General features: G+C 38.1%; 1 protein-coding gene and 1 pseudogene across 1 annotated transcript in view; both read left to right on the top strand.

Moving 5' to 3' along the window:
* Window positions 1-7,870: 7,870 nt before the first annotated feature.
* The window catches only part of CUNH11orf65 (chromosome unknown C11orf65 homolog), a 71,199-nt gene continuing 54,842 nt past the window's right edge, over window positions 7,871-24,227 (top strand). The window contains exon 1 of the mRNA XM_040257925.1: window positions 7,871-7,956. Coding sequence (XP_040113859.1) covers window positions 7,876-7,956 — 81 coding nt within the window. The 5' untranslated portion in view covers window positions 7,871-7,875. The remainder of the gene's footprint in view (window positions 7,957-24,227) is intronic.
* Window positions 9,170-10,243, top strand: LOC120876050 (annotated as a pseudogene).

Raw genomic sequence — 24,227 nt, 5'->3', positions numbered from 1 at the left:
ATTGCATAGGAACCTGGAATGTCAGGTCCATGAATCAAGGTAAATTGGAAGTAGCAAACAGGAGATGGCAAGAGTGAACATTGACATTCTAGGAATTAGTGAACTGAAATTTACTGGAATGGGTGAATTTAACTCAGATGACTTTTATATCTTCTACTGTGAGCAAGAATCCCTTAGAAGAAATGGAGTAGCCCTCATAGTCAACAAGAGTCTGAAATGCAGTATATGGGTGCAATCTCAAAAATGACAGAATAATTTCTGTTTGTTTCCAAGGCAAACCATTCAATAACACAGTAATCCAAGTCTATGCCTCAACCACTAATGCTGAAGAAGCTGAAGTTGAACAATTCTATGAAGACATACAAGACCTTCTAGAACTAACACCAAAAAAAGATGTCCTTTTCATCATGAGGGATTGGAATGCAAAAGTAGAAAGTTGAAAGATACCTGGAATAACAGGCAAGTTTGGCCTTGGTCATAGCAAACACCCTCTTCCAACAATACAAGAGATGACTTTACACATGGACTTCACCAGATGATCAACACCAAAATCAGATTGATTATATTATTTGCAGCTAAAGATGGAGAAGCTCTGTACAATCAGCAAAGACAAGACCAGGAGCTGACTGTGGCTCAGATCATGAACTCCTTATTGCCAAATTCAGACTTACATTGAAGAAAGTAGGGAAAACCACTAGACCATTCAGGTATGACCTAAATCAAATACCTGACAGTTATACAGTGGAAGTGACAAATAGATTCAAGGGATTAGATCTGATAGAGTGCATGAAGAACTATGGGCAGAGGCCCATGACATTGTACAGGAGGCAGTGATCAAGACCATCCCCATGAAAAAGAAATGCGAAAGTGCAAAATGGTTGTCTCAGGAAGCCTTACAAATAGCTGAAAAGAGAAGATAAAGGCAAAGGATAAAAGGAAAGATATACCCATTTGAATGCAGAGTTCCAAAGAATAGCAAGGAGAGATAAGAAAGCCTTCCTCAGTGATCAGTGGGAAGAAATAGAGGAAAACAATAGAATGGGAAAGACTAGAGATCTCTTCAAGAAAATTAGAGATACCAAGGGAACATTTCATGCAAAGATGGGCACAATAAAGACAGAAACAGTATGGACCTAACAGAAGCAGAAGATATTAAGAAGAGGTGGCAAGAATACACAGAAGAACTATACAAAAAAGATCTTAATGACCCAGATAACCATGATGATGTGATCACCCACCTAGAGCCAGACATCCAGGAATGTGAAGTCAAATGGGCATTGGGAGGCATCACTATGAACAAAGCTAGTGGAGGTGATGGGATTCCAGTGGAGCTATTTCAAATGCTGAAAGATGATTCTGTGAAAGTGCTGCACTCAATATGCCAGCAAATTTGGAAAACTCAGCAGTGGCCACAGGACTGGGAAAGGTCAGTTTTCATTCTAATCCCAAAGAAAGGCAATGCCCAAGAATGTTCAAACTACCACACAGTTGTTGCACTCATCTCACACGCTAGCAAAGTGATGCTCAAACTTCTCCAAGCCAGGCTTCAACAGTACATGAACTATGAACTTCCAGATGTACAAACTGGATTTAGAAAAGGCAGAGGAACCAGAGATCATATTGCCAACATCCACTGGATCATCAAAAAAGCAAGAAAGTTCCAGGAAAACATCTACTTCTGCCTTATTGTCTACACCAAAGCCTTTGGCTGTGGATCATAACAAATTGTCGAAAATTCTTCAAGAGACAGGAATACCAGACCACCTTACTTGCCTCATAAGAAATCGGTAAGAAGCAATAGTTAGAACCAGACATTGAACAATGGACTGTTCCCAAATTGGGAAAGGAGTACATCAAGGCTGTATATTGTCACCCTGCTTATTTAACTTATATGCAGAGTACATTATGTGAAACGCTAGGCTGGACGAAGCACAAGCTGGAATCAAGTTTGCCAGGAGAAATATCAGTAAACTCTATATGCAGATGACACCACCTTATGGTGGAAAGCAAAGAAGAACTAAAGAGCCTCTTGATGAAAGAGAAAGAGGAGAGTGAAAAAGCTGACTTAAAATTCAACATTCAGAAAACCAAGATCATTGCATCCAGTCTCATCACTCTATGGCAAATAGATGGGGAAACAATGGAAACAGTGACAGACTTTATTTTCTTGGGTTCCAAATCACTGCAGATGGTGACTGCAGCCATGAAATTTAAAAATGCTTACTTCTTGGAAGAAAGGCAATGATCAACCTAGATAGTATATTAAAAAGCAGAGACATTACTTTGCCAACAAAGATACGTCTAGTCAAAGCTATGGTTTTTCCATTAGTCATGTATGGATGTGAGAGGTGGACTATAAAGAAAGCTGAGTGCCAAAGAATTGATGCTTTTGAACTTTGGTTTTGGAGTAGACTGTTGAGAGTCATGGATTTTTTCAAAATTCCTGAGATATGCAGATGATGCCACCCTTATGGCAGAAAGCCATGAAATTAAAAGACTCTTGATCCTTGGAAGAAAAGCCATAACCAACCTAGACAGCATATTAAAAAGCAGAGACATTGCTGATGAAGGTCCATATAGTTAAAGCCATGGTTTTTCCAGTTTCATGTATGGACCATAAAAAAGGCTTAGCATTAAATAATTGATACTTTTGAACTTGGTGTTGGAGAAGACTCTTGAAGGTCCCTTGGACTGCAAGGAGATCCAACCAGTCAATCCTAAAGGAAACCAGTCCTGAATATTCATTGGAAGGACTGATGCTGAAGCTGAAACTCCAATACTTTGGCCACCTGAGGGGGAGAACTGACTCATTGGAAAAAACCCTGTTACTGAAAAAGATTGAAGGCAAGAGGAGAAGGTTTGACAGAGGATGAGATGATTGGGTGGCATCACCGACTCGATGGACATGAATTTGAGCAAGCTCTGGGAGTTGGTGATGGACAGGGAAAATTGGTGTGCTGCAATCTATGGCATCACAAAGAGTTGGACAGGACTGAGTGACTGAACTGAACTGAGAAAGTTGGCATGAGGAAACCTACCTCAATACAGTGAAGGTCATATACAATAAACCTATAGCTAGCATCATACTTAATGATGAAAAGCTGAAAGAATTTCCTCTAAGGTCAGGAACAGTCCACTCTTGCCCCTTTATTCAGCATAGTTTTGGAAGTCCTAGCTATGGCAATCATAGAAGAAAAAGAAATAAAGGAAATGCAGATTGGAAAAGAAAAAATTAAACTGTCACACTTTGCAGATGACATGATATGATATATAGAAAATCGTAAAGACACTATCAAAAACTATGAGGGCTCATCAGTGAATTTGGTAACGTTTCAGGTTACAAAATTAATACAAAAAATCTTTTGCATTGCTATACACTAAAATGAAAGAGAAATTAAGCAAACAATCCCATTTACCGTTGCAACAAAAAGAGTAAAATACCTAAGAATAAACCTACCTAAGGAGACAACAGCCCCTTACTCCCAAAACTGTGACACCAAAGAAAGAAATTGAAGATGACAAAATAGATGGAAAGATAAACCATCCTCTTGGATTGGAAGAGTCAATATTGTCCAAATGACTATACTGCCCAAGGAAATATAATGATTCAGGGAATCCATATAAAATTATCAATGGCATTTTTCACAGAACTGGAACAAAAAAAAATCTTGAAATTTGTATGAAGACACAAAAGACCCCGAATAGTGAAAGCAACATTGAGAAAGAAAAAACAGAGCTGGAGGAATAAGGCTCCTTGACTTCAGACTCTACAATGCTGTTGTCATCCAATCATTTTTGATACTGGCCAAAAATAGAAATAGAGATTAATGGAACAGGATAGAAAGTCTAGAAATAAGCCCACACACCTATGATCACTTAATCTTCAACAAAGGAGGCAAGAATATGCAATGAAGGAAAGATAGTCTCTGCAATAAGTGGCCCTGGGGAAATTGGACAGTTACATATAAAAAAATGAAATTAGAACATGCTCTAACACCATACACTAAAGTAAAAATGGATTTAAAATCTAGACACTATAATATACTAAATACATGTAGACACTATATGTATATAGACACTAAATATATAAATAATATAAATATATAATATATAATATAAATATTTATATATTATATATCTATATAATATAACATTTATATATGTATATAATAAATATATAAATATATAGACCCTAAATATAGACCAGACACTATAAAAGTCTTAGGGGAAAACCTAAACAGAACACTCAGATAAATTGCAGCAAAATTTTTTCTGTCTCCCAGTGTAATGGAAATAAAACCAAAAATAAATAGGACTAATTAAACTCAGAAGCTGTTGTGCATCAAAGGAAATGATAAACAAAACAAAAAGGCAACCTATAGAATGCGAAAAAATATTTGCTAATGATGTGACCAACAAGGGCTTAGTCTCAAAATTTGCAAATAGTCCATGGGGCTTAATATCATAAAAACAAACAATCCAATCAAAAAATGGGCAGAAGACCTAAGTAGACATTTCTCCAAAGAATACATATCTATAGCCATGAAGCACATGAAAAGATGTTCAACATTACTAACTTAAGAGAAATGCACATCAAAACTACAATGATATAGCACCTCACACCAGTCAGAACTGCTATCATTAAAAAAAAAACAAACAAACAGAAACAATAAATGTGGGAGAGGGTGTGGAAAGAAGGGAACCCTCTTATACTGTTGCTGGGAATGTAAACTGGTGAGCTACTTTTGAGAACAGTATGGAAGTTTCTTCAAAAACTAAAAAGAGAGCTAACATGATCCTGCAATCCCACTCCTGGGCATACATCTAGATAAAAACATATAACCAAAAGGATTAATGCAACCCAGTGTTTATAGCAGCACTCTTTACAATATCAAAGACATGAAAGCAATACAATATCAAAGACATGAAAGCAACAGAAATGTTCCCTCAACAGGTGAATGGATAAAGAAGATGTGGTACATATATACAATGGACTATTACTCTGCCATTAAAAAGAATGAAATAAAGCCATTTGCAAGCAACATGGATGGACCTAGAGTGAAGTAGGTCAGACAGAGAAAGACTAATATTGGATGATTTTGCTTATATGTGGAATCTAAAAAAAAAATGCTACAAATGAACTTATTCACAAAACAGAAACAGATTCATAAACTTAGAGAATGAACTTATGGTTACCAGAAGGGAAGGATGGTGGAGGAAGGATAGTTAGTGAGTTTATTGACATGTACACATTACTATATTTTAAATAGATAACCCACAAGGACCTATTGTATAGCACCAAGAGCTGTGCTCAATATTTTATAACAATCTAAATAGGAAAAATATTTGAAAAAGAATAGATACATGTATATATATAACTCAATCACATTGTTGTATACCTAGAACTAACACAACATCATTAATCAACTATACTTCAAGATAAAAAGTTAAAATAAATTTTAAATGGAACCACAAAAGATCCTGAATTCTGAAAACAATCCTGAGAAAAAAGAACAAAGCTGAAGGCATAACCCCCAGACCTCAGATAATACCATACAGTCATTGTAACAGTTTGGTAATGGCACAAAAACAGACATATGGATCAATGGGAAAGAATAGAGAGCCCAAAATTAAACCCACACATCTACCATCAATTAATTTACAACAAAGGAGGCAAGAATACACAATGAAGAAAACACAGTCTCTTCAACGAGTTATTTTGGGAAAACTGAACAGTCACATGTAAAACAATGACATAAGGACATTCCCTCACACCATATACAAAAACTCAAAATGGTTTAAAAACTAAATGTAAAACTTAAAATCACAAATTTCCTAGAAGAGAAGATAGAACACACTTAGATAAAAATTATAACAATATTTTCTTGGATCATTCTTCTAAGGCAAAAGAAATAAAAGCAAAAAAAAAAAAAAAAAACAACCCAAAACCCAAATAGGCCATAATTAAACTTAAAAGCTTTTGCACAGCAAAAAAAAAACAAAACCATCAACAAAACTAAAAGACAACCTGCAGAATGGGAGAAAATATTTACAAATGGTATAAACAATAGCAGTAATATTCAAAATAGGTAAATAACTCATACAACTTAATATCAAAAAACAAATAATCCAATTTAAAATATGGGCAGAAGACCTGAATAGACATTTAGAAGACAGACAGGTGGCTAACAGGCACATGAAAAGATGATCAACATTGGTAATCATCAGAGAGATGCAAATCAAAACTATGAGATATTATCTCACATCTGTCAGGATCAGTTCAGTTCAGTTCAGTTACTCAGTCGTGTCCGACTCTTTGCAACCCCATGAATCACAGCACATCAGGCCTCCCTGTCCATCACCAACTCCCAGATTTCACCCAAACTCATGTGCATCGAGTCGGTGATGCCATCCAGCCATCTCATCCTCTGTCATCCCCTTCTCCTTCTGCCCCCAATTCCTTCCAGCATCAGGGTCTTTTCCAATGAGTCGACTCTTTGCATGAGGTGGCCAAAGTATTGGAGTTTCAGTTTCAGCATCAGTCCTTCCAATGAACACCCAGGACTGATCTTTAGGGTGGACTGGTTGGATCTCCTTGCAGTCCAAGGGACTCTCAGGAGTCTTCTCCAACACCACAGTTCAAAAGCATCAATTCTTCAGAGCTCAGCTTTCTTCATAGTCCAACTCTCACATCCATACATGACCACTGGAAAAACCATAGCCTCGACTAGATGGACCTTTGTTGGCAAAGGAATGTTTCTGCTTTTTAATATGCTGTCGAGGTTGGTCATAACTTTCCTTCCAAGGAGTAAGCGTCTTTTAATTTCATGGCTGCAATCACCATCTGCAGTGATTTTGGAGCCCAAAAATTAAAGTCTGACACTGTTTCCACTGTTTGCCCATCTGTTTCCCATGAAGTGATGAAACCAGATGCCAGATATCATCAAAAAGTCTACAAGTAACAAATGTTTGTGAGGATGTGAAGAAAAGGGAACCTTCATACACTGTTGGTGGGAATGTAAATTGGTGCAGCTAATGTGAAAAACAGTATGGAAGTTCCTCAAAAAACTAAAAATAGAACTATTATATGATCCAACAATTCCACTGCTGAGTTTCATTTTCAAAGAAAATGAAAACAAGAATTCAAAAAGATTTATGCACCCCACTATTTTTAGAAGTTTTATTTATAATTGCCATGATAGTGAATCAACCTACATGTCCATCAACAGATAAATGTATAAAGATGTGGTATGCATATATATTTATATAGTGGAATATTGGCTATAAAAAAGGATAAATTCTGCCATTTGCAATGTGAATGGACTTAGGGATTATTATGCTTAGTGAAAAAGTCAGACAAAGACAAATACTCTATATTATCACTTAGATGCTGAATCTAAAAACTAAAACAAATGATGTATATAACAAGACAGAAACACACCTACAGATACAGAGAACAATCTAATGGTTACCAGTGAAGAGTGGGAAAAGGGAAGGAACAAAATAGGGGTAAGGGGTTAAGATATACAAATTACTATGTATAAAGTAGAAAAGCAACAAGGATATATTTTATAGCACAGGGAAATATAGCCATTATTCTGTAACATTAAATGGAGTATAATCTTTAAAAATAATGAAAAAAATATAATATTGTAAATCAACTATACTTCAATAAAAAGCAAATTGAAACAGGCTATCAGTTAAAGGTATCAATTTTAATGTTTATTTTAGTTATTTTGATGCCAAATATCATTTTCAGTATTTCCTTTGTACTTTCTATTTGATTTTTATGTAGTTCTAGTGAGAGTTTCATAATGGAGTATATAAAGTAATTTAAAATATACTCCTTTGTTTATTTTATTTTAGGACTTTCACATGGCTTTGAAACAAGAATCAGAATTTGAAAGGAAAGACAGAGCTGCCAGAGTCATTCAGAAGGCCTGGAAAAGTTTCCTTGTGAGTTACTTTCTTTTTTTGTGGCTTTATTGAGATATAATTGATATACAGTTCAACAATTTATAAAATTCAATGGCTTTAAGTATTACTATATTAAAGAGTCATACACCAGCATTTGCTTGATAAATAGACTTTTTTAAAGTTTAAAAAAGTTAACGGTAATTATCTTATTAGCCTCAAAAATATTTACTGAGTTTCTGATCCAGGTCAGGTACTTTGATAATGGCCACTATGATGAAATCATCACTTCCTTGATTTTCACATCTGAAAACTTTATTTCTTGACTCTGGGATCAGGTTTGAAAGCAAGTGTTAGGGATACATTCACTCATTAAATATTTATTGAGTACCTACTCTTGAGAACATATGCATATCTGGATTAATGTAGTAGTTTCTTGCTGTGTTAGTATGCTCTGTGGTCTCCTTATCCAATAAGGAATATTCCAAGTTGATTTACTGGATTAGGTGAGAGCCAAGAGGGAAAATGAATTCTCTTCTCTCTAGAATAGTATCAACACTCTGTGTGTAAACTGGTAAGTCTGTTTCTAGCCCACAAAAATAATTTCATAACAGTTAATGATGTCTTGAAAAACAGTTTCCATTATTTGCCTATACTAGGGCATAACAATTGATTTCTAACACTAAAAAAATTTTTTCTTTAAAATCTATTATTCCTTTTTTGGTGTCTAACAGCATGCTTGTTATCTAGGCCTAAGCTTTTCTGTCATTTGTAATTTGTTCTCTTCCACATTCAAATCCCATCAGCCACATATCTTTGAACACTTATTACATTCCTGACACTGTGCTAGGCTCTTTAAAATACATCCTTGAATTTAAAGAGATTCAGTAGAAAAGCCTTGTATATAAACAAGTGTGTGTGTGTGTGTGTGTGTGTGTAGACTGAGCACACATTTTCATTTTCTATCCCTCTAGAATCCAAATGAAGTGACAATATAGTGAAAGTTCACCCATAACAGAGAGAAGGGAGTTCATGAGCAAATAAGGAATTTTATCTTATGTCTGGAAAACCAAAAATAAATGGTAGTATCTTATTGGACATATCTATGTAGAAGATTTACCTAGACATACTTAAAGAGGCACTAATGAGATAGCCTGTTTGTCATTGGAACACTAGGATTTAGTAACTCTAAAGGGCCAAAAGGAAAATGGCTATAGACAATGAGGCTAATTGAAAGTCTGTACATGTAACAGTTATGCCAGTTGTCTCCAATGTCACTTCAAGACTAAAAGCTGCAGGCGGGTAGATATTTCTTATTAGTCAACTATCTGCTGGTAGACGGATATTAACTGTTGGGCATAAGAAGAAACAAACCCTGAGCAGCCTGAAGTGTTGGGAAGATGGTGTAGCAAAAGCCAAGAAAGAAAGATCCCTTTGTTTCCAGAAAATGTCCTAAAAATGAGGAAGGCTTATCAGGCCCTCAGAGTCACCCAGGCAAAGGAGGAGCTTTTGCAAAGGAAAGAGCAAAGGAAAGAAAAAGAGCTCAAGTATAAGCAACTAGAATGTTTCCTACATAATTCCTGGCATCAACTGCATGACAGAGTGTGGTTCTAATGACTAGAAATGAAACCTCACAGCTTGGAAGTGCCAGATAAACATTCCGTGGTCTTTGTTGTATGCACCCAAAGGATTAATGCTGTGAATTTACTGGTGCAGAGAACCATTGCAAGACTTCATCTGAAGAATATTTTCAGTGGTATCTTTATGAAAGTAACCCCTTAAACCATGAAAAAACTTTGTGTAGTGGAAACTTATGTGACCTGTGCTGTGTGCTGAGTCACTCAGTTGTGTCCAACTTTGTGACCCCATGGATGGTAGCCCACCAGGCTCCTCTGTCCATGGGGATTCTCCAGGCAAGAATACTGGAGTGGGTTGCCATGCCCTCCTCCAGGGGATCTTCCCAACCCAGGGATCGAACCCAGGTCTACCACATTGTAGGTGGACTCTTTACCATCTGAGCCACCGAGGAAGCCCAGGTGACCTAGGGATTTCCAGATCTGAAGCCTGTTCAGGAGCTCATCCTGAAACACAGACAAGCCAAAGTCAAGAATAAAGTCATCTCTCTGACACAGTGATTGAGGAGCACCTGGGGAAGTTTGCTGTCATTTGCTTGGAAGAGCTCATTCATGAAACCGTCTTCCCAGGAAAGGATTTTCAGGTGATATCGGGGTTCTAGTGCCCTTTCCAGCTCTCAGCGGCCTATCACACTACCAAGTGGGCTCACCTGGCTATCGAGATGAATGCATCAATCAGTTTATCTGGCAGCTGAACTAAACCCAGAATATCTGAAAAACGCAGGGCATTGGAAGATTGTGTTTTTGTTTTATGAATTTGTTACCCTTTATCTTCAAGGAAGATTATTTTCTGCTACATCTTCAGAAACTGGAGGTCAAGGGTCAAGGGAAAAGATGATAATATTCACAGCAGGCACTATTCATCCCACCTCAGTTCCAGGGAAAAGTTCCTGTGTGTTTTCTGTGATGACCACTGTCCACCACTGAAACCAGCAAAAGACTCTGTAGGGGTGGGGGTCTTGTCTTATCACATCTTCTATCCTGGGGTTTAATGTTGGTGAATTAATATCCAAGAATGAATACAAGATAGCAGTAGACCAAGCCCAGGGCCTTGTTTTCAAAAGAACTTGAAGTACAGTTAGAAAGAAGTGCAGAAAAACAATGCTTGACTGTCTCTGCTGTGAGTCCATGTTCTAACTTCATTGACAGCTTGGCAAGCTCTCAGATATGGCTGGCTCTAGGTGGTGTATCTGGTGGCTTCCTCATTCTTGCCTGCAACTGGCTTAGTGCTGTTCTCTACTTCAGAAGTTTAAGCTACTCTTGTCTCTATGAGAAGGGATGGACCCTTTCCCTAGGAAAACATGCATATACTCCAGTTCTCTCTTGGAAGTTTAGGGTACTTGTAGATCCTTCTCAAGGACCCAGGCATCCTATGTGAAGAAGCCTTGCACTCTCAGGCTCTGACCTTGCCAGTTTCTCTTACTTGCCACTTACCCCGACTCTGACATTGCCAGTTTCCTCTGGCTCCATGCACTGTGGAAGACCAAAGGTTACCAAAGTGGCTGTTTTCCCTTCAAGCCAAATGGGGTGTTTCCTGTTAAGAACATGGTGGTAGTCTTATGCTTTCCCGGTGGCTCGGTGGTAAAGAATTTGCCTGCAATGCAGGAGACGCTGGTTCGATTCCTGGGTCGGGAAGATCTGCTGGAAAAGGGATAGGCTACCCACTCCAGTATTCTTGGGCTTCCCTGGTGGCTCAGCTGGTAAAGAATCTGCCTGCAATGTGGGAGATCTGGGTTTGATCCCTGGGTTAGGAAGATCCCCTGGAGAAGGGAAAGGCTACCCACTCCAGTATTCTGACTTGGAGAATTCCATGGACTGTGTGGCCCATGGGATTAAAAAGAGTCATACATGACTGAGAGACTTTCACTTTCACTTTTCACTATGCCATTTATGACTGGGAAATGCCTAACACTTATCTCTTCTAGGCTTCAAGATGGAATTTTCTGGTTTCCCTGGTGATCAGTCCTCTTCTTAAAACCCAAATCAGAATCTGACAAAGAATGGATACATGTATATGTATAACTGAACCACTTTGCTTTATACCTGAAACTAACACAACATTGTAAATCAACTACACCCCAATATAAAATAAAATTAAAAAAAAACAAAACAAGGGACTTCCCTGGCAGTCTAGTGGTTAAGACTCCCCACTTCCAATGCAGAGAGTGTGTGTGATCCTAGTTGAGGAACTAAGATGCCTCATGCCACAAGGCATAGTCAAAAGAAACAAATGCTGAAAGCTTATCTCTTTAAAAAATTTTTTTTTAATTTATTTTAATTGGAGGCTTAAAAAATTTACATGAACAATCTGGTAAAGCTACTTCTAGCATGAATTTGGTACTCTGTAGTAAACCCTCTGAATTTTAGTATTTGAGAGATGCCTGGCTTAATAACTGGCTACCTGACTGTACTTTCTTTGAGAAAGTCTGGTGATTAACTTATTCCACACACTTCACAAATCTCCAAGGCAATCTTCTCATTCATGAGTATGAACAGTGGGAAAACAGTAGACTTACACAAAAGAACAGACTATTTATACTAGCTCCCTAGAAAAATTGACACAGACCTTCATTCTTCACTACTAAAGGGCAATCACCTGGCATTTAAGGAAAACCAGTGATGTAGAATGACATTTAAGGAAAACCAGTTATATAGAAACAGACAAAGAAATAACAGAATCTGAAGGAAATAAAAATGGTAATCAATTTAGCTTAGATCAATATGTTGAATGGCTTTCAAAGGATTGTATCTGGAGACAAAATGGTATCCAATGTGATAGACAATTTGAGAAGCTGAATTTAAAAAGAAGTTAGAAACTCTGAAAAAAGAACTAAGAAAGTGATGCTGCAAATATAAGGCAAATCAGTTTTCATTCCAATCCCAAAGAAAGGCAATTCCAAAGAATGCTCAAACTACTGCACAATTGTACTCATCTCATGTGCTAGTAAAGTAATGCTCAAAATTCTCCAAGCCAGGCTTCAGCAATACATGAACTGTGAACTTCCAGATGTTTCAACCTGAGATCAAATTGCCAACATCCGCTGGATCATCGAAAAAGCAAGAGAGTTCCAGAAAAACATCTATTTCTGATTTATTGACTATGCCAAAACCTTTGACTGTGTAGATCACAATCAACTGTGGAAAATTCTTCCAGAGATGGGAATACCAGACCACCTGACCTGCCTCTTGAGAAATCTATATGCAGGTCAGGAAGCAACAGTGAGAACTGGACGTGGAACAACAGACTGGTTCCAAATAGGAAAAGGAGTATGTGAAGGCTGTATATGGTTACCCTGCTTATTTAACTTCTATGCAGAGTACATCATGAGAAATGCTGGGCTGGAAGAAGCACAAGCTGGAATCAAGATTGCCAGGAGTAAGATCAATAATCTCAGATAAGCAGATAATCTTATCTCAGATCTTATCCTCAGATAAGCAGATACAGTCCTTATGGTATGAGGAACTAAAAAGTCTCTTGATGAAAGTGAAAGAGGAGAGTGAAAAAGTTGACTTAAAGCTCAACATTCAGAAAACGAAGATCATGGCATCCAGTCCCATCACTTCATGGGAAATAGATGGGGAATCAGTGGAAACAGTGTCAGACTTTGTTTTCTAGGGCTCCAAAATCACTGCAGATAGTGACTGCAGCCATGAAATTAAAAGATGCTCACTCTTTGGAAGGAAAGTTATGACCAACCTAGACAGCATATTCAGCATATTCAAAAGCAGAGACATTACTTTGCCAACAGAGGTCCATCTAGTCAAGGCTATGGTTTTTCCAGTGGTCATGCATGGATGTGAGAGTTGGACTATAAAGAAAGCTGAGTGCCAAAGAATTGATGCTTTTGAACTGTGGTGCTGGAGAAGACTCTTGAGAGTCCCTTGGACTGCAAGGAGATCCAACCAGTCCATCCTAAAGGAGACCAGTCCTGGGTGTTCATTGGAAGGACTGATGCTGAAGCTGAAATTCCAGTGCTTTGTCCACCTCACGCTAAAAGCTGACTCATTGGAAAAGACCCTGTTGCTGGGAGGGATTGGGGGCAGGAGGAGAAGGGGACGACAGAGGATGAGATGGCTGGATGGCATCACTGACTCGATGCACATGAGTTTGGGTGAACCCTGGGAGTTGGTGATGGACAGAGAGGCCTGGTGTACTGCAATTCATGGGGTTGCAAAGAGTCGGACACGACTGAGCGACTGAACTGAGCTGAACTGAATTCTCTATGTAAAGAGAATACATTTGATCTTGATTCTAGATACTTCACGTGGCCCAGAAGGTGACTTCTTAATAAGGATTGCATAATTTAGCATATTATGTGGCCCTATAATTGAATAATTTGCACAATCAGTTATGTGAGTACAGAATTTTTCTGTAATTTTAAATCTTTATCAATGTAATATGTGTACTTCTTTAAAATAAGCAAAATAATGTAGAATTTACACTAAAAAGCAAGTCTTTACCCCATCTCACTTCCTTTTTCCACCTTCTTACTCTAAAAGCAATCACTTTTAACTATTTTTTAATTTAGATCTTCTAGTCACTAGTTCCATGCTTCTAAATAATGTGCTTATTACCTTTTACTTATCAGCTTTAGAAGTGAACTGTTGACTTTCTGCAAAGACAATTAAGAATTTATCTTACTTATCCTCCAAACCCCTGCTTATCTCCCCTCTCAGTATCAAAGTCATTATTTTAAATCCTCTATTTCTTCCCTTGTTTCTTTAAAGACTTTTGTTTCTTGTTCCATCATGCTACATGGGATCACTTGACTCCTCATTATATTTGATGAGGATATAAATATCCCTAAATTTTTCTTCACATATCTTCCAGTATTCCAATCCTCAAGTTACATCACCTGTATTTGTCATTATTCACTTGGAGGAGTTTTTCAAGTTTCCTGAATACAAATCCTTTATTGATATAAAATATTTTCCAGGGTACCTCATTTCTCTTGTAAAGATGTTTTTGATAAGATTTTAATTTTAATAAAATCCATTATTTTATATATATATATATGTTATTGAAGTATAGCATATTGAAAAGCAGAGACATTACTTTGCCAACTAAGGTCCATCTAGTCAAGGCTATGGTTTTTCCAGTAGTCATGTATGGATGTGAGAGTTGGACTGTGAAGAAGGCTGAGCGCCGAAGAATTGATGCTTTTGAACGGCGGTGTTGGAGAAGACTCTTGAGAGTCCCTTGGACTGCAAGGAAATCAACCCTGGGATTTCTTTGCAAGGAATGATGCTAAAGCTGAAACTCCAGTACTTTGGCCACCTCATGCGAAGAGTTGACTCATTGGAAAAGACTGTGATGCTGGGAGGGATTGGGGGCAGGAGAAGAGGGGGATGACAGAGGATGAGATGGCTGGATGGCATCACCTACTCGATGGTCGTGAATCTGAGTGAACTCCGGGAGTTGGTGATGGACAGGGAGGCCTGGCATGCTGCTATTCATGGGGTCGCAAAGAGTCGGACAGGACTGAGCGACTGAACTGAACTGATAGTTGACTTACAATGTTTCAGGTGCACAGCAAGGTGATTCAGTTATACAAATACACATATATTATTTTTGAAATTATTTTCCATCATAGGTTATTACAAGATATTGACTATAGTTGCCTAAGCTCTACAGTAAGTCTTTGTTGCTTGTTGCATATCTATTTTTTACTTAGAAATCTAGTCTTCTGTTCATGCTGCTGCTGCTGCTCCTCCTGCTGCTAAGTCGCTTCAGTCGTGTCCGACTCTGTGTGACCCCATAGACGGCAGCCCACCAGGCTCCCCCATCCCTGGGATTCTCTAGAGAAGAACACTGGAGTGGGTTGCCATTTCCTTCTATTCATATTAAGTCAAATAAGTGGAATCAAGATGTCATAATTTTTTGTTAGGCAAGAATTCATACATTTTTAAAAATATATATATTGTACATACTTATACATATGTATAGAAAATTTTTTCTATTACAATTGATAAAGGCTTGAGAAAGAACATAAAAAAAAGAGATGCAGAAATTGGAGAATGTAAACTAAATGAAATGGGAGTACTGAATATGAAATAGAAAAAATGAAACTAACTAGATAAAAGTAAAAGGTCATCATATAGTCCAGCTGTTTTTAAACATGGCTGCTGATTAGAAACACATCTGGAGCTCTGGAGAAAAAAGCAATACCTGAACATTTGTATTTTCAAAAAATTTTAAGATAATTCTGACATGCATCTGGATTTTAAAAATTGATTACAGGTTTTTCTATTAGATCCCACTTTTGGTGATATAGAGTTATATTATTTTTTCTGTTGACCAATCATGATACAATGGTATTTATTAAGTGAGTAATAGTTACATAATCACAAGAGTAAAAGATGTTTATTAATTTTCACAATCAATAGCCAGACAAAAAAGATAGCTACAATTGCAAGCCATAATAGGAACATGATTAACTTAACAATATAAAATAATTACATACAATTTGAGGGGGTCAAGCAGAGTGATGTGGTAAGTGGTGCATATATGCATGTTTTCATCAGCTCAGCCAGTCTATGTCTTTTGGTTGGTGCATTAAACCATTTATATTGGAGGTAATTATCGATATGTATGGATACATATGATCCTATTACCATTTTTTAAAATTTGTTTTGGTTTTATTTTGTGTAGCTCTTTTCCTTCTCTTGTGTTTCCTGCCTAGAGAAGTTCCTTTAACATTTGTGGTAAAGTTGGTTTGGTGATGCTGAATTCTCTTAACTTTTGCTCGTCTGGAAAGCTTTTGATTTCTCCATCAAATCTGAAGGGCAGTCTTGCTGCATAGAGCATTCTTGGTTGTTGGTTCTTCCCTTTCATCACTTTAAATATATCATGCCATTCCATTCTGGCTTGTAGAGTTCCTGTTGAGAAATCAGCTGATAGCCTGATGGGAGTTCCCTTGTATGTCATTTGTTGTTTTTCCCTTGTTGCTTTTAATATTTTATCTCTGTCTTTAATTTTTGTCAGTTTGATTATTATGTGTCTCAGTGTGTTCCTCCTTGGGTTTATCCTTTTTTGGGACTCTGTGTGCTTCTGGGACTTGTTTGACTATTTCCTTTGCCATGTTCAGGAAATTTTTAGTTATTACCTCTTCAAATATTTTCTCCGCTCCTATCTCTCTCTCTTCTCCTTCTAGGACCACTGTAATGCAAATGTTGTTGCATTTAATGTTGTCCAAGGGGTCTCTTAGGCTGTCTTCATTTCTTTTTATTCTTTTTTTTATATTTTGTTCTTTAGCAGTGATTTCCACCATTCTGTCCTCCAGGTCATTTATCCATTCTTCTTCTGTCTGTTAGTCTTGATATTGATTCCTTCTAGTGTATTATTCATCTCTGTTTGTTTGTTCTTTATTTCTTCTAGGTCTTTGATAAACATTTCTTTCAGCTTCTCAATTTTTGCCTTCATTCTTTTCCTGAGGTCCTGGATCATCTTCACTATCATTATTCAGAATTCTTTATCTGGAAGGTTGCATATCTCCACTTCATTTAGTTGTTTTTCTGGGATTTTATCTTGTCTCTGCATCTGGGACATAACTTTCTGTTTTTCCATTGTGATTAACTTTCCTTATATGGTTTTTGTTTTAGCCACTGTGAGACTGTGCTTATTCTCTCTGACCTCTGATGGATGAGGCTGAGGCTTGTGTAAGCTTCTTGATGGGAGGGATTGGTGTTGGGAGAAATAGTCTGCTGTGGTTGGCAGGACCTTGCTCAGTAAAGCTTTAATCCAATTATCTGTTGATGGGTGGGGTTGCACTCCCTTCCTGATAGTTGTTTGACTTGAGGCAACCCAGACCTAGGGTCTGCAGGCTCTATGGTAAGATTAATGGTGAACTCCAAGAGGGTTTACACCAAGGGGGACCTTCCAATGGCCCCATCCCTGTGGTGAGCCCCTACCAACCCATGCCTCCACATGAGGCCCTTCAACACGAGCAAGTAGTTTGGTTCAGTCTCCTGTGGGGTCACTGCTCCTCTCCTCTAGGTCTTGGTGTGCACAAAACTTTGTTTGTGCCCTCCAAGATTGTAGTCTCTGTTTCCCCCAGTCTTCTCGAAGACCTATAATCAAATGCCACCAGCTCTCAAAGCCAGATTCCCTGGGGATTCCCAGTCCCCTTTGTCAGATTCTCCAGGCTGGGAAGCCTGACGTGGGGTTCAGAACCTTCACAATAGTGCAAGAACTTATTGTTCTCCAGTCTGTGGGTCACCCACCCAGCCGGTATGGTATTTGATTTTATCGTGATTGTGCCCCTCCTGCTGTCTCTGTGTGACTTCTTTTTTGTCTTTGGGTGTAGGGTATCTTTTTTTGGTGTGTTCCAGCATCCTCCTGTCAACGGTTGTTCAACAGCTTTGGTTTTCTCACTGGAGGAGATGAGCACACATCCTTCTAGCTTGCCATCTTAAACCAAAAGCCAAAATCCAGTTTATCACTTGTTATTTATGATTAGTGCCATGTGTCCATTTAAAAAATGTTTATATAGAAAATTCAGTTCAGTTCAGTTCAGTTGCTCAGTTATGTCCAACTCTTTGCAACCCCATGAACTGCAGCACGCCAGGCCTCCCTGTCTATCACCAACTCCTGGAGTCCACCCAAACCCATGTCCATTGAGTCAGTGATGCCATCCAACCATCTCATCCTCTGTCATCCCCTTCTCCTCCTGCCCTCAATCTTTCCCAGCATCAGGGTCTTTTCAAATGAGTCATCTCTTCGCATCAGATGGCCAAAGTATTGGAGTTTCAGCTTCAACATCAGTCCTTCCAATGAACACCCAGGACTGATCTCCTTTAGGATGGACTGGTTGGATCTCCTTGCATTTTAATATATGACTTTTTTCTTTTCTATTAACTTTTTGGTTATTTTGATTGATTAAAAAGGATCATAAATTATTTCCTATTCTTTCTATTGAGAGGTAAGTGACATTCTTTCTTCTTCCTCAATTTAGGCTATTTTAGGCTTTACCACTAAAACAAATAAAATAGAATATGACATTCTGGGGCCTTTGATTCTAGGTAATAAGAAGCATTTCAGTGAAAAAAAAAAAAAAGAAAATGGAAATTCTCCAGTGGTCCTGTGGTTAGGACTCCTAGCTTCCACTGCAGGGGGCCCAGATTTGATTTTTGGCCAGGGAACTAAGATCTTACAAGCTACATGAGGCAGTCAAAATAAAAAGAAGAAGAAGATGAAGTATTGTAGTTTCCATGTCTGTGTCATAGATTGCTTATTCTGATTGAAACTGCTCATGGCAGTTTCAGGATACCACAATCCTGAAACTGCCATGCCAAGCTAGCCTAATGGAAAGGCTACCTATAGAGAATAGTGATGGGCCATCTGAGATTTATCACCTATTTCTTTCCACTTACAAGATACATAAATGAAAAAGCCATTTTCAGTGTTCCATCCCCAGCAGATGTAACATAAAAAGAACCAAGAAACATAACTGATAGCTAGAACTGAGGCCTTTGACATAAGACCCAACTTGAGTCACATCAACCAGTCCCAGCTTTGCAATCCATCTCAGAAGTCTCAATCATTCTGGAAGTGAGAACCAGACATCCTTACTATGGCCTACCACAATTTGCCACCCTTAATTCTGAGCATAATAAAATGGTGGTTGTTCAACATCAGAAAGTTTGGGGGGTAGTTTGCTGTGTAGCAATAGATGATCATAAAAGTTACCTGTAATTTTAATGGGGTAACTTAGAGTTTACAATATGTATCCTTGACTAATTTCTACCTACATTAAATTAGTAATTTTACTCTTTCCAGAACAATGCAAGAATATTAAAAGGTTAGCTCCCTTTATCATCTTCCCCTTTTGTGCTTTTTGTTGTCAGATATTTTTCACTTATGTTTTTGTTTTAAATATAAAAAGACATTATTTTTATTGTTTTAAACAATTAGTATTCACTTTTTATTGTGGTAAATATACATAACATAAAATTTACCATTACAACCATTTTTAGGTGTACAATTTAGTGACATTAACTACATTTAAAATGTTACATAGCCATTACCACTATTTGTTTCTAGAACTTTTACATCACCTCAAACAGAACCTCCTGTAGCTACTCCATCCTCCCTGCCCACTAGGCCATGGTTACTTCTATTTTACTTTCTGTATCTATGAATTTGTCTATTCTAGGTAGTTTGTATATTTGTCCTTTTGTCTCTGGCTATTTCATTTAGTATAATGTTTTCAAGTTTCCATCTGCATATCTGAGGTTATTGATATTTCTCCTGGAAGTCTTGATTCCAGCTTGTGGTTTATCCAGCCCAGCATTTCGTATGATGCCGAGTACATCAAAGAGTATCTTTTAATGATTTTTATTCTTCTTCCTGCTGAGTCATACTCTGCCCATGATATCCTTAATACAAACACCAGGTAAAAGGTTAAGCACTTATATTTATTTCCTACTGCTGCTAAAACAATTGCCAATATCTTAGAAGCTTTAAACAACAAAAATTTCTTTTCATAAAACTTTGGAGGCCAAAACCTGAAATGAATCTCACTAGGCTAAAATCAAGATATTAGCAATACTGTGTTCTTTCTGTAGACTCTAGGGTAGAATTTGTTTTCTTTCCCTTTCCAGGCTTTAGAAACTGCCCACATTCCTTGACTTGTGGCCTCCTTCCATCTTCAAAGTCAACAAGAACTTACTAAATATGTCTCACGTTACATCACTTTAATGCTGACTCTTCTGTTCCCTTTTTCATTTATACAGACCCTTTTTCCACTTGTAAGCCCCCCTCTACTTTTTTGGTGTGGTGATTCACTGGCATGAGGAACTCAAAATGACCAGGTGACAGTATGAGTTTCCATTTTAATGGAACTTGTTGCATGCTTTGGTGGAAGCAGGGTGTACTCAGTTGCTCAGTCATGTCCAACTTTGCAGCCCCATGGACTGTAGCCAGCCAGGCTCTGCTGTCCAGGGAACTTTTCAGGGAAGAATACTAGAGCAGGTTTCCATTTCCTCCTATAGGGGGTCTTCCCAACTCAGGGATTGAACCCGCATCTCTTGTGCCTCCTGAATTGTCAGGCAGCTTCTTTACCACTGCGCCACCTAGGAAGCCTCCTGTAGGTGCAAAAACCTCGATATCCACAGAACCCAAAGGTACAAGGACGAGAAGTAAAATGTTCACTAGGGGACTATTAGGAATAGTATTGAAAGGGAGCTAGTTTCATTTCCACCCTTTAAATTTCAAACTCATAAACTCTGGTTGGCTATTAATTCAGAACACATTCTATAACATGAAGGACATCACTGTAGTCTGAAGTGTTGTCACTGAAACTATAACTGCAACTGAGTCTCCAAAATGCCAGACCAACATTCTATCAGGCTAGGTGTTTTAGAGTAATGGGGATCAAGGTCAATCAATCATTCAGTTCAGTCACTCAGTCATGTCTGACTCTTTACGATGCCATGGCTTACCTGTCTATCACCAACTCCTGGAATTTGTTCAAACTCATGTCCATCAAGTTGGTGATGCTATCCAACTATTTCATCATCTGTCATCCCCTTCTCCTCCTGCCTTCAATCTTTCCCAGCATCAGAGTCTTTTCCAATGAGTCAGTCTTCACATCAGGTGGCCAAAGTATTGAAGCTTCAGCTTCAGCATCAGTCCTTCCAATGAATATTCAGGACTGATTTCCTATAGGATTGACTAATTTGATCTCCTTTCAGTCCAGGGTCTCTCAGGAGTCTTCTCCAACACCACAGTTCAAAAGCATCAGTTCTTCAGCACTCAGCCTTCTTTACAGTCCAACTCTCACATCCATATAAGACTACTGTAAAAAACATAGCTGTGACTAGATGGACCTTAGTCGGCAAAGTAATGTCTCTGCTTTTTAATATGCTATCTATGTTGGTCATAGCTTTTCTTCCAAGAAGCAAGTATCTTTTAATTTCATGGCTGCAGTCACCATCTGCAGTGATTTTGGAGCCCCCAAAATAAAATCTGTCACTGTTGTTTCCCCATCGATTTCCCATGAAGTGATGGGACCAGATGCCATGATCTTTGTTTGTTTGTTTGTTTTTTGATCTTATTTTTTTGAATGTTGAGTTTAGAGCTAACGTTTTTACTCTTCCCTTTCACTTTCATCAAGAGGCTTTTTATTTCTTCTTTGTTTTCTACCATAAAGGTGGTGTCATCTGCATATCTGAGGTTATTGATATTTCTCCCAGCAATCTTGATTCCAGCTTCTGCTTCATCTGACCCACCATTTCACATGATTTACTCTGCATATAAGTTAAACAAGTAGGGTGAGTAGCCTTGACATAACTCTTTTCACAATTTGGAACAAGTCCATTGTTCCATGCCCAGTTCTAATTGTTGTTTCTTGACCTGCATACAGATTTTTCAGGAGGTAGGTAAGGTGGTCTGGTATTCCCATCCCTTGAAGAATTTTCCACAGTTTGTTGTGATCCACACAGTCAAAGACTTTGGCATAGTCAATAAAGCAGAAATAGATGTTTTTCTGGAACTCTCTTGCTTTTTCTATGATCCAGTGGATGTTGACAATTTGATTGCTGGTTCCTCTGCCTTTTCTAAATCTAGCTTGAACATCTGGAAGTTCTCAATTCATGTACTGTTGAAGCCTAGCTTGGAGAATTTTGAGCATTATTTTGTTAGTGTGAGAGATGAGTACAATTGTGTGGTAGTTTGAACACTCTTTGGCATTGCCTTTCTTTGGGATTGGAATGAAAAATGACTTTTCCAGTCCTGTGGCCACGGATGAGTTTTCCAAATTTGCTGGCATATTGAGTGCAGCACTTTCACAGCATCATCTTTTAGGATTTGAAATAGCTCAACTGGAATTCCATCACCTCCACTAGCTTTGTTTGTAGTGATGCTTCCTAAGGCCCACTTGACTTCACATTCCAAGATGTCTGGCTCTCGGTGAGTGATCACACCATCATGATTATCTGGGTCATGAAGATATTTTTTGTATAGTTCTGTGTATTCTTGCCACCTCTTCTTAATATCTTCTGCTTCTGTTAGGTCCATACCATTTCTGTCCCTATTGTGCCCATCTTTGCATGAAATGTCCCCTATCTATCTCTAGTTTTCATGAAAAGATCTCTAGTCTTTCCCATTCTATTGTTTTCCTCTAATTCTTTGCACTTATTATTTAGGAAGGCTTCCTTGCTGTTCTTTGAAACTCTGCATTCAGATAGGTATATCTTCTTTTTCTCCTTTGCCTTTTGCTTCTCTTCTTTTCTTAGCAATGTTTAAGGCCTCCTCAGACAACCATTTTGCCTTTTTGCCTTTATTTTTCTTGGTGATGGTTTAGAATACCGCCTCCTCTACAGAGTCACAAACCTCTGCCCAGAGTTCCTCAGGCATTTGGTCTGTCAGATCTAATCTCTTGAAAATATTTGTCACTTCCACTGTGTAATCGTAAAGGATTTGATTTAGGTCATACTTGAGTAGTCTAGTGGATTTCCTTGCTTTCTTCAATTTAAATCTGAATTTTGCAATCAGGAGTTCATGATCTGAGCCCCAGTCAGCTCCTGGTCTTTTTTTTTTTTTGGTGACTATATAGAGCTATCCAGGAGTATAAATTATCAGTTCCAGTGAGAATCAAGTGTTAGCCCTTCTGTAATGAAAGTGTTCCAACTAACTGATATCCCACAAGAAACCTGGTTAATTTCCTCAAGGAATGAGACTATATCAGGGGATCAGTGTTGCTCTCTACTTTGACAAAGTGGACACTCAGCAGTCATAGTAGCCAAATATAGTGAATAAAAATTCATGTTGTTTATCCCACGAATAACCTCCATTCCTGTTGCCATGGCCATTTTGTTCATGAGCCCATTGGACAAGAACAGTGGCGAGGGAAAAAAGACTGACTGAATAGGTCAACTTGCCCACTTGATTATTAATATTCTTCTCTGCTGAGATTGCTTTTTGTTGAGAATTAATATGGGATACGAATATCTTCACAGTTGGTGCTCAAGTATGAGGAGTCTGATCTCTTCCCCAACAATTTCCTCACCAAAAAACAATTTTCTTTCCTAATCCCTGACCATCCAGCCAAACCATCAGTTATTCTCCATCTGTAGATCTGTATCACTGGCCATCTTTCCTTCCAGGCATAGTATACAATTGGTATGATGCTTGAAGTTCTGTCCCCTATATGTATTTCTCTTCTGAGCCACTCTTGGAATGAGGTTCCATACATATATGGAACTTCCTATGGGTCACACTTTGCACTAGACCTCCTGAGACCTGCTAGGTCCTGAATTTACCAATAGAATTCTAACTAAGTGATGCTGTGCGACTTCCATGACAAGGCCTTGCAATTTCTCTCTGTCTATGTCTCTCATACTTTGAAACCTAAATGCCGTGAAGAAACTCTAACTGAAAGTGCATGTGGAGGGAGAAGCCAGGCTATCACAGATGTTCCAACAATCCAAGCTGAAGACCCAGATAGTGTGTGAGACCATATTAAATCACCCAACTCCATCTGATCTGGCAAATGACTAGGCCCAAGTACATGACTCCACACAAAAATAGAAGTTCTCTTTCAACCCACAGAAAATGGTTTTTGCTTTAAGTCATTAAATTTGAGAGTGGTTTGATACAGTCATATACAAGTTTAATAAATACTGTTCAGATTTCAAACCATCATAAATTTTCTTGATACTCAATTTGAGGTTTTACTT

This window comes from Oryx dammah, unplaced genomic scaffold (genome assembly GCF_014754425.2).
Source record: "Oryx dammah isolate SB20612 unplaced genomic scaffold, SCBI_Odam_1.1 HiC_scaffold_17, whole genome shotgun sequence".
NCBI lineage: Eukaryota > Metazoa > Chordata > Mammalia > Artiodactyla > Bovidae > Oryx > Oryx dammah.
Note: the sequence above shows the minus strand (reverse complement) of the source record. Positions and strands in the feature narration are given on the sequence as shown.